The 11,841-nt window shown below is 34.7% G+C and overlaps 1 protein-coding gene across 1 annotated transcript in view; it reads left to right on the forward strand.

The window, feature by feature from the left end:
- Positions 1-11,841, forward strand: part of LOC110315003 (vomeronasal type-2 receptor 116-like) — a 27,886-nt gene that overhangs the window by 6,856 nt on the left and 9,189 nt on the right. Inside the window, exons 2-5 of the mRNA XM_021189175.1 lie at positions 4,394-4,688; positions 5,032-5,823; positions 6,465-6,680; positions 10,154-10,277. Coding sequence (XP_021044834.1) covers positions 4,394-4,688; positions 5,032-5,823; positions 6,465-6,680; positions 10,154-10,277 — 1,427 coding nt within the window. The remainder of the gene's footprint in view (positions 1-4,393; positions 4,689-5,031; positions 5,824-6,464; positions 6,681-10,153; positions 10,278-11,841) is intronic.

Raw genomic sequence — 11,841 nt, forward strand, 5'->3', positions numbered from 1 at the left:
ACACACACACACACACACACACACACACACACACACACACTAACAAGACTGAAAAAGGAAAAAGTTATCTAAGATGTCTGAAAAAAGAGGTGCATATATTAACATATGAAATGTTCACGGGAATGGGGGAATATTTTGAAGAAACAACTCACAAAAAGTGACAAAGAAAGGTGTAGTAAAAATTGCAGCTGCAAATAAAAAAGAATGTAGATTCTTGCCCAGTAGAGATATAAAATTTCCAAAAGGCTTGATAATATAATTAAGAAACCAAAAAATATATTGAGGATGACTCTGTTGCCCAACTGATAAAGGCTCTGAAGCAAAAGATATTGTTTTAAAACCTATGTCTTTTGAAATTGCTACACCCACTTGACAATGTTTTCTAAAGGCAATTTAAAAGTCTGAAAATTTATTTAAAGCATTTGGTGAGATTTCTACTTCATATTTTCAAGGTATATTCATTACAACAACCTCAAGAGGCCAGAACATTATCCAAAGTCTTAATAATCAAAGACAGAAGCAATTTGGTAAATCAGGCTTGGCTCAGAGAATTATTCAGGGAGAAAGCTTGGACATAACAGCAAACATTGTCTCAGTAAAGCAGGAGGTCACATAAATTTCAATTCTCCTGGCCCCACTCAGAATAGAAAGTTCTGGATAGCCACCTGGAATGAAAGGGTACTGCTGGCATAAAGAGTGCCAAACTAGCTTTTATAAAAATATCACTGCCTTATTTGGTGCTACTGTCATCCCAAATAATATAAGAATCTTATCAAACCAGGGAAACTGTGAGGAACCTACCTCAGGCCCCTCAAACAGTATGGGTAATTCAACAGCCTCAGGCAACCAATCTATTTGACAGTGGAGGCCTATCCATCAGCTGCATCAAGCAACCCTTGGCAGTACAAGACTTAACCTCTACAGAGATATTTACACCTGACTCCTTCTCAAAGAGGTTTCCTCAATTATTAAGAACTTAAAATGATTTTACTCACTGAAGAAACATTTACATAATCAATGGAGCTTATCACAATAGCTCTTGGCTTTTAAATACTAAGGACAAGCCCCTTTTAAAAAGTCTGTATCACTTTTTATTAGCTATTTTGCCATTTAAGCCCAAACTTTCAGAATGACAAATCTTGCTTTAATTTAGAATTTGCCTTTTTTCTACTGGACATGTTCAAGTTCTTACTATGCTTTCTGATTCAAGGCATGGAGCTAAGGATAAATTTAATTTATTAACAAAATATTTTTGATATTTTTAGGAAGGTAAATTAGAAAAATCTTACAACATCATGAAATCACCTCTGCACTCAGAAAAACTGCTCCTGACACAGTTTAATACAATTCTTAAACAAGATAACATGTATTCTCTCCGTATCTTTGAGTGTCAGCCATCACAGTATAAGATTTGTCTAGAAGAAATCACATTATTGAAGAAACCTGACTCTGCTTCCAGAAAATATCAAATAGCAATACTTTTGTGCTGTTAGTAGGAAAGGGCCCCAGAGATTCATGTATGTGAATGCTTGGCCCATATTGAGTGTCATTGTAGGAGTAGATATGGCCTTTGTAGATTTACTCTGTCCCTATAAAGTGGTTATTTAGAAGCTCAGTTTGTCCAGGACCTTCACTTCTGCTGCTTGTGGCTAAAATTATATAACTCTCAGCTCCTTGTCCAAGACCTTTTCTTCTTGCACAATGCAATGCTTCCCACCAGGATTAAATTGACAAGATCTTTGAAAGTGTCAGTTTTCCTTCATAAGAAATATTATGGTCTTTGTGAGTCTTTACATCCACCAAATGCAAGGAAGACAAAGTTTGATATTAGAGAATGAGTTATTACTTTGAAGGGCTATGGTTTTTGTTTGTTTGTTTGTTTGTTTGTTTGTTTCTTTTGATTTTTGATTTTGGGTTATTTATTTATATATGTATTTATTTACTTACTTATTTTTGAGAAAGATTAACTTTGGGTCTTTTTTAAAGGAAAGCAATGAAATTACTTTAAGTGCTTCTTAGTGAGCCAACCAAGGAAGTATGTGAAAAAAAATGTTGCTGAGTATAATTTGTCCTCTGCGTTGTTGACTTAAGTAGACAAAGAGGAGATGAGTATTCGTGTTTTTATTTGGATATGTTGGAATAAATGATACTTCATTTTGACTTTCAAAACTTTTCCCTGAAGCTAAAGTATAGGGTTATTGATTAATTACATTGGCAAAGAAAATCTCTCAACACAGCCTTTATTGAATTGGCAAGTGGTCATTAATAATTAAGCATTTGAAGATATATAAAGAAATGTACAAATCTGAGTAACAATAATTCGCAATGTACAGATTGAGTAGAATATAGTAATAATGCCATTGACCTAATTCCTTTGTTCAAACACATACAGATATTTAATGAAAGCCTAATGTAAAATGAAAAAAGAGGGGTTGAAAATCTCTGGGCAAAAAATTCCCTTCTATGCTACATATTTGTGAATAGGAGTTTAAGGCAACCAAACTTGTATACAGATAGAGTTTCAGGATATACAAATTTAGAAAATTAAAAAAAAAAACAAGAATAGAAAACTGGTAAAGATTTAATTTTCCAAGGGAGCTATGTTATTGCTCTAGCTAGGAACATATCTTAGCAGATTTAGCCATGTTGTTCTGGCATTAAGAGTCCAGGACTGAAAAAAGGTGTTCTGGCATTTTTCTCTGTTACTAAGGAGATTTGTAAACTGTCAGATGAATTTTGAAGACCATTTCTGCAGGAACACAGTCATGGTTCCCAGCATGACAATAATAGACTAAAATTCTGAAATTGTAAGCTAGCTTCAGTTAAATGTTTTCCTTTATGAGAATAGCCATGCTCACTGTGTCTCCACACAACAATAAATCCCTAAGAATTCCCACTTAGATAGGGTTTGGACTTCATGCTGACCTCCATTTTCCTTGCAACTGTTTTGATTCACTTGAACATTCACAGATCATTGCATGTTATTATATTTAGGGTGAGGTCCTAAATATAGCTTCCCTCTTGTCTTGAGAATTCATTTTTTTCTATGAGGTTATTGTTCACCTTGGGTTCTTAGTTTCTGTCCACAGCTTTTGCCCTAAACTTTTAGCACTAGGGGACAAGAAAAATTATTTAATGAATCTTCATGAAATTTTTTTCTGTGGTACACTTTGACAGAAATATTAAGTAATATTCTTTTGTTCATATGGATTTGGAGCCTTTGAGAGTAAAGGGTATTTTTTTAAACAAAACATATAAATAAACAGATAAAGAGATGTTTCAGAGAGTAGAAAACACCAATTGTGAAGAACTGAGTTCATTCCCCCCAAAAGAATATGAGTACATGCCTGTAATCCAGTGATCATATGGAGGGTAGGAGAGTGAATCAAGAGAATCTCTACAGTTTTCTTATGAAGAGATCTAGGCATATGTGATAAGAAAATAAAGAAATACAGCAGGCAAATATGCTATTATAAGAATTTATTAGTAGTAGTAGTCTAGAAAAGGAGACTGGTGGGTATTTCTGAGTTCAAGATCAGTGTGATTTGCACAACAACTTAAAGTCAAGTCATAGATACTGTGTTATTGAGTAAACCAAGGAAGTAACTAAATATTTATTGAATATAATGTATAAATGAGTGAATGCATTGACAAATACACACACACACACATGTGTGTGTGTGTGTGTGTGTGTGTAAGGCAAATAGGAATAAAACTGTTGTCTTAACTTGAATTTATTCTTTCTGAACTTCATACAACTATACATTCTAAGAGACATGCATGCATGCAGTCACACATGAAAACATCATAAATAGAATGATAAAAATATAAAGGGCATGGTGCTGTACCATTTAATGTCATCTATTCACATACAGAAGCGTGTTTTCCTTTCTTTCTCTAAGACATTAGTAAATGCCTGCTGCAATACTCAAAAAATTATATCAGAGAAATAGTTTCCAGTGTCACATGCCATGAAATGCACTTCAGAATATTATTTAATTAAGATACTGTCTTTAATTCTTATTGGGTTGATAGTAAAAGAGTGGGTTTTTATATGTGAAGACCCCAGAAAGCAAAAGATCTCTACATTCCAACAGATGTTATATTTGGGGGGAAATGATTCCTGACTCATAAACAAAATGTATAATGAATCAATCTATGAAATATAAATAATACGTGCTTTGATGATCAATAAATAATGAGTAGTAATGATAAGGGAACCTGCCTAAACGTAGTTACCTAATCTAGCTCATCTGTTCATGGTAAAGAAATTAAATTCTGTATTTTATAGATAAAAAAATTAAACAATATAAATTACTGTACTAAATATGTAGATGTGTATGTGTGTAAATAAGTTGATCATTTTCTTATTGTTTTTATGCCACTTAAACAGGTATAACTTTAAGAACTACCAGTATATTCTTGCTCTGCAATTTGCCATTGAGGAGATCAATGGGAACCCCAATCTTTTACCCAACATATCTCTTGGATTCGATTTCTACAATGTCATATTCACTGGGAAGTACATTCTTGGTAAGACTTTTAATTGGCTCACAGGTCTTGGTTTGACAAAGTATTTACCTAATTATAATTGTAAAAAGAGAAATTTCACTGCTGCACTGACAGGAACGTCATGGATAACATCTGCCCTAATTGGGACATTGCTTCAACTCTTTAAATTTCCACAGGTGAGAAAATTTGTATTTTGGGATCTAAGAGTCACTTTACTTTGTTCATGTTATTGGTGTCCTTAAACTGAAAGAATGTTTGATCAATAATCCAAACATCAAATCAATGCATCAAAGCAACATGGAGTGCAATACAGATTTCTCTTGATTGTTAGAAAAATATTTATGTAGTAAATGAAGCCAGGTAAGTCTTTGAAACTTACAGGCCTAACAAAAAATTTCTGTTAAATGTAGTATGTGTAATCTCCCTTTAAAAGATTATCCTGTCTTCTTCTAGTCCTTAAGGAATAAAATTTATTTAGATGTTAATATTTTTTTTATCTTTTTTCCAATTTGCTTCAAGATTACTTTTGGACCTTATGATCTTCTCCTGAGTGACCGTGGTCAGTATCCTTCTCTCTACCAGATGGCCCCCAAAGAGACATCTCTTTCACCTGCCATTGTTTCATTGATGGTACATTTTAGGTGGTCATGGGTTGGCCTCATCCTCCCCGATGACCACAAAGGAAATAAAATTCTATCAGATTTTAGGGAGGAGATGGAGAGAAATGGCATCTGCCTAGCTTTTGTAAAAATGACCCCAACCACATGGAATATATATGATGCCAAATTCTGGGAAAATATGGATGAAACTAATGTAACAATTATTTATGGTGACATTGATTCCCTAGAAGGTGTAATGAGGAATATTGAGCAAAGGTTATTGACATGGAATGTCTGGATCATGAACATTGAACATCATGTTATTGACAGAGCTGATTATTTCTTGTTGGACTCATTCCATGGGAGCCTCATTTTTAAGCACAATTACAGAGAGAATATTGAGTTTACCAAATTTATTCAAACAGTTAATCCTAATAAATACCCAGAAGATGTTTATCTTCCTAAGCTGTGGTATTTGTTCTTCAAGTGTTCATTTGCTGACATTAATTGCCATGTGTTGGACAATTGTCAAACCAATGCTTCTTTGGATATATTCCCTCGTCACATATTTGATGTGGCCATGAATGCAGAGAGCACAAGTATTTACAATGGTGTGTATGCTGTGGCTCACAGCCTCCATGAGGTGAGAATTCAGCAACTTCAAATGCAACCATATGAAAATCACAAAGGGACAGTATTCTTTCCATGGCAGGTAATAACCATTCTACTGTATTTTACTGTCAGCACTCTGGCATAAGAGATTTGCAACAACACTAACTTAGGCATTGTAAAATTCAATTATCTTGTCCACAATCAAGAATTCCTTGTGTTTCTAATCTTACCTAGAAGTCAAGATACTATAAAATATTTTGAAATCATACGCAAGATACCAGGAGCAAATATGCTTTGTAAAAATCAAGTTATTTTCATGCAACCTTTATACAGTAGTAGAGGCAATTAATATACTCATTGCTTTATATATTTGAAACAAGAGAAATTAAAACAGGGACACTTATGTGAAACAATGATGGTTGGTTTATAAAGAAATGGTGCCTTTTAATTAATTTCTTGACATCAGTATCCTCATTTTGGATACTGTATCTCTGAACCTATTCTAAAGGTAAATGAGTCTTGCTAGGTTTCATGAAAGTTTATCTCTTTATAGATCAGTTGTCATTGATTGCTTACTTGAGCTTGGTTCTAAGTTTTTACTTGAAGATCAATAAGAATGGTATTCTGAACATCCTTTTCACTAAGTCATCATTAATGGAATCTTCATTATTGTTGATGTTCAGAGCAGAATTTATACTACACTTATGCACAATGAAATATAAAATTATGTTTCTCTTTAAGCTTAACCCTTTCCTGAAGGATATTGAAGTGAAAGACAAAAGGAGTTTAGATTGGAGACAGACAATAGATACAGAGTATGACATTCTTAACATTTGGAATTTACCAAAGGGCCTTGGATTAAAAGTGAAAATAGGATCCTTTTCTGCAAATGCTCCCCAGAGTCAACAGTTGTCTTTATCTGAACAGATGATACAATGGCCAGAAATATTTTCAGAGGTGGGTTATGTATTATCCAAATGCTTTGTGCTTAAAACAATTATGTTCTCTGATATAATTATGATTGACTCAAGTTCCATTACACTTGGAGTATCAGTATAAAATAGTTAAAAATAATTCTAGTATACTGGCTTTTATTTTCTTTGAATAAGATCAATGGAAGCATACAGTGTTCTTTAAGTCCCCCATTGCTCACTCATATGAGGATTATGTTTCCTCCATTTGTCACAAATGAAGGATGGGAAATGTGGTAAGAGAAAATTTTTATCTCCCAATGACACAAGTTAATGTACTGAAGGAAAATCTCTTTGGGGGATTAATATCATAAAATAATATTAAATTTATTGTTTATTGTTCACTCAAATACTGTGACCAAAAGTGACTTTCATAAGACACACTATATTTTGTTTTAGGTTTCTAGAATTATCAGTGTCTACAAAGCATAAAAGAATGAAAACAAGTGGTCATATTAGAGAGAGGCTTAGAAAACGGGAAAAGATGTTTCTATCCACAAGTATTAAGAGTAAATAAAATTAGTATCCTAGATTTTTTTTCAATTTTTATTAGGTATTTACTTCATTTAAGTTTCAAATGCTATCCCCAAAGTCCCCTATATCTTCCCCCTCCTGCTCCCCTAACCACCTACTCCCCCTTATCGGCTCTGGTGTTCCCCTATACTGGGGCATAAAAAGTTTCTAAGACCAAGGGGCCTCTCTTCCCAATGATGACTGATTAGACCATCTTCTGCTATATATGCACCTAGAGACAGGAGCTCTGGGAGTACTGCTTAGTTCATATTGTTGTTCCACCTATAGGGTTGTAGACCCCTTTAGCTCCTTGGGTACTTTCTCTAGCTCCTCTATTTGGGGCCCTGTGTTCCATCTGAGAGCTGACTGTGAGCACCCACTTCTGTGTTTGCCAGGCACTAGCATAGCCTCATAAGAGACAGCTATATCAATCAGGGTCCTTTCAGCAAAATCTTGCTGGTGTATGCAATAGTGTCTGTGTTTGGTGGCTGATTAAGGGATGGACCCCTGGGTGGGGCAGTTTCTAGATGGTCCATCCTTTTGTCTAAGCTCCAAACTTTGACTCTGTAACCACTCCCATGGGAGTTTTGTCCCCAGTTCTAAGAAGGGGCAAAGTGTCCACTTTTTGGTGTTCGTTCTTCTTGAGTCTGATATGTTTTACGAATTCTATCTTGGGTATTCTAGGTTTCTGGGCTAATATCCACTTACCAGTGAGTGCACATCATGTGAGTTCTTTTGTGATTGGCTTACCTTACTCAGGATGATACCCTCCAGATCAACAAGATATATAAACCCTTAGCCAGACTCACTAGAGGGCACAGGGACAGCATCCTAATTAACAAAATCAGAAATGAAAAGGGAGACATAAGAACAGATCCAGAGGAAACCCAAAGCATCAGCAGATCCTTCTACAAAAGGCTATTCTCAACAAAACTGGAAAACCTGGATGAAATNGACAAATTTCTAGACAGACACCAGGTACCAAAGTTAAATCAGGATCAGATTAATGACCTAAACATATAGTCCTATATCACCTAAAGAAATAGAAACTGTCATTGATAGTCTCCCAACCAAAAAAAAGCCCATGACCAGATGGGCTTAGTGCAGAGTTCTATCAGACTTTCAAAGAAGACCTAATTCCAGTTCTTCACAAACTAGTCCACAAAATAGAAACAGAAGGTATTCTACCCAATTCATTCTATGAAGTATCCTAGAATTAAGGAAACATTTTCATTTTTCTATTCCTAATTTCATAACCAAGTCTGAATCCCCTAAATATTCAATAACTTTCCATATAATGGTACCAAAATGTAAATAAGAATTAAAATGATTTGCCCTATATGGAATATTTTTCTTTAAATATATAATATAATATCTCAATTAGCAATCCTTAATTGTCCTTCGATTCTCAATATGTGTTATCTCATCGAATGTTTAATAATAATTTGAAAGACCCTACGACTAATGTGGTATTATATGCAGGACATTATATTTAAATATGCATGGTTTTCATATTAAATGGTGTACAAATGATATATTATCCTCTGAATCCAGGGAGCAATGAATACTGCATCTCTCTTCTATCTTCTCTGCAATTGTGACATTCTTACAATAATGGTAACAATTAAATTTTAACTGAGCCTTTTCATCTTAGCTAAATTCATCTCTATATTTTTCCTAAAAATATATGTTTATTTGCTTCCATATTAATTTTAAGTCCTCTTAAATTGACAGTCAAAATTCACAATAACGGTGGAAGTTGAGATGCTCAACACAGGTGTGAGAAAGTAGAAAGTTAGTATTAGGCTGGATGGACCCCATAGACTCCAATATCATGTTCCTAGTCACTAATGTTTCACAAATATATTTTTAATTCATTAATATCACATTTTTTTAACACTGTGATAATTGTCAGACCAAAATTTAAACACTTTTGCCCTCATTATCTTTTAATTTTTTAAATTCCTTTTAAAATTTTTATTGGTTCTTTTATATATTTACATTTCAAATGTTATCCTCCTTCACATTTTTTCATCTGTGTACCCCCTTTCACATCCCCAATGCCCAGCTTCCATGAAGATGCTCCTCCTAACCCCAGACTCCTGCCTCATCACCCTAGCTGTCATTCCCCTATGCTGGGCATCAAGCCTTCAGAGGACCAAGGCGCTCTCCTCCCACAAATGCCAGATATGGTCATATTCTCCTACATATACTGCTGGAGCCATGGATCCCTCCATGTGTATTCTTTGGTTGGTAGTTTAGTCCCTGAGAGCTCTGGGGATTCTTTTTTCATTGATATTGTTGTTTTACCTATGGGGTTGCAAACCCTTTCAGCTCCTTCAATCCTTAACTACCCCATTGGTGTCCCTATACTCAGTCAGACAGTTGACTGCAAGCATCCTCATCTGTATTGGTAAGTCACTGGCAGAGCCTCTCAGGAGACAGCTATTTCTGACGCCTGTCTGCAAGCATTTCTTGGCATAAGCAATAGTGTCTTCTTTGGTGATTGTATTTGGGATGTATCACCAGGTGGGACAATCTCTGTATGACATTTCTGTCAGTCTCTGCTCAACTCTTTGACCTTGTATTTCCTTTAGATAGAAGCAAATTTTGGTTAATAGTTTTGAGATGGCTTGGTCCCCACAACATTCAATCAGGGGCCCTGCATAACCTATGGATATGGCATCTAAAGATTCTCTCTCTGCTTTGTGGGTTATATCAACTAATTTCATCCCCAATGGATCCTGAGAGTCTCTTGCTTTCCAGGCATCTGGGAATTTCTGTTAGCTATCCCAGTTCACAATCCCTTATTAGTATAAATACTCTTTTTAAAAAGTCTCATTATTAATAAAAAATATTTGCTTTTCAGTATATGAATTTCAAAAAATTATTTTTTCATTTTTCATAAAACCCTAATCATTAAATAACATTATTCATTCTTCTCAGATCCCTCATTCTGTTTGCAGTGAGAGTTGTGGGCCTGGATTCAGAAAAGTAACCCTGGAGGGGAAGGCCATCTGCTGCTACAAGTGCGCTCCCTGTGCAGACAATGAGATTTCTAATGAGACAGGTAAATGCAGATTTTTTGAAAACTTCCTGCTTCTTCACTGTATTCTACAATGTGCTAGCAACAAAAAACATATCTACGTAGAAGTCAAATATAAGGTATTTTAATTTCTTTTTGATAGCAATTTAAATGCAATGTTCATCACTATCCCCTTGAAATAGGTCAAAACAGCCATTTCAAATTATTATTGATTAATATCTTTAATCCAGTGCCAATATTGATATTGGACTATACTGTATATTTCCCTGTACTTTTCAATGTTTTTCAATTTATTCTTCCATTTAACACATTTTAATAAATTATGACAGATTTTTTAAAAATGTATTTCCATGATTTTTAACCATATAAGGTTCACATCTGTTGCATCTTCATAGAGATAATTAACAGTTCATTTTTCATTTTTATTTGTTTCATAATTTCATACAATGTGTTCTCATCACATTCATTACTCACACTCTTCCCAGATTTATTTCCCCCTTCCCTCATTCACAAAATTTGTAATTAAACTATCTAATAAAGTTCATGATTCTAATGCATACTTACATGTGTGCATGTCACTTAACGGTTGTTAACCAACCGTGTTCTACAAATTGAAATATAAAACTGATTATCTGCCCTGAAGCTGTCAAATGTTAATACTTCATTTTCTGGAAACGGGGGATTTTTAATGTCAACCTCCAATATCTATACTGAAATTTGCCTGGGTTAAGACAGCACGCATCTAAAACATTTTCTTCTGTGTTGTGAGTTTATGGGAAGAATTTCTCTGTGATCAAAACCAGAATTATTTTGTGGTATTCTGTACACTGAAAGTTTTGGTAACTTTCTGGCTTCTCTTGACTAAGAATTTTACAGAACTTTTAATGCTGTTACTGGACTGATTAGGAATGAGTTGGGGTTGTGGTCTTTTAGAGGAACGTGCACATCTAGGGACTGGCTTAGGGTTTAAAAGTCCATGTGCCATTTTTTGATATCTTCTTCAATTTCTTTCTTCAAAGACTTGAAGTTTTGTTATACAGATCTTTCACCTCCTTAGTTAAAGTCACACCAAGGTATTTTATATTTTGTGACTATTGTGAAGGGTCTTGTTTCCCTAATTTCTTTCTCCTCCTGTTTATCCTTTGTGTAGAGAAAGGCCATTGATTTGTAATGGGCACAGGGGAAAAATTCCTTAACAGAACAGCAATGGCCTGTGTTGTAACATCAAGAATCAACAAATGGGACCTGATAAAATTGCAAAGTTTCTGTAAGGCAAAAGATACTGTCTATAAGACAAAGAGGCCACCAACAGATTGGGAAAGAATTTTTACCAATCCTAAATCTGATAGGGGACTAATATACAATATATACAAAGAACTCAAGAAGCTGAACTCCAAAAATTCAAATAACCCTACTAAAAAATTGGGTACAGAGCAAAACAAAGAATTCTCAACTGAGGAGTACCAAGGGACTGAGAAGCACTTGAAAAAAAATGTTCAACATCCTTAATCATCAGGGAAATGCAGATCAAAACAACCCTGAGATTTCTCCTCTAAGATCAAAAATTCAGGGGACAGCAGATGCTGGC

The sequence above is a fragment of the Mus pahari genome, unplaced genomic scaffold (genome assembly GCF_900095145.1).
Source record: "Mus pahari unplaced genomic scaffold, PAHARI_EIJ_v1.1 scaffold_5176_1, whole genome shotgun sequence".
NCBI classification, from domain to species: domain Eukaryota; kingdom Metazoa; phylum Chordata; class Mammalia; order Rodentia; family Muridae; genus Mus; species Mus pahari.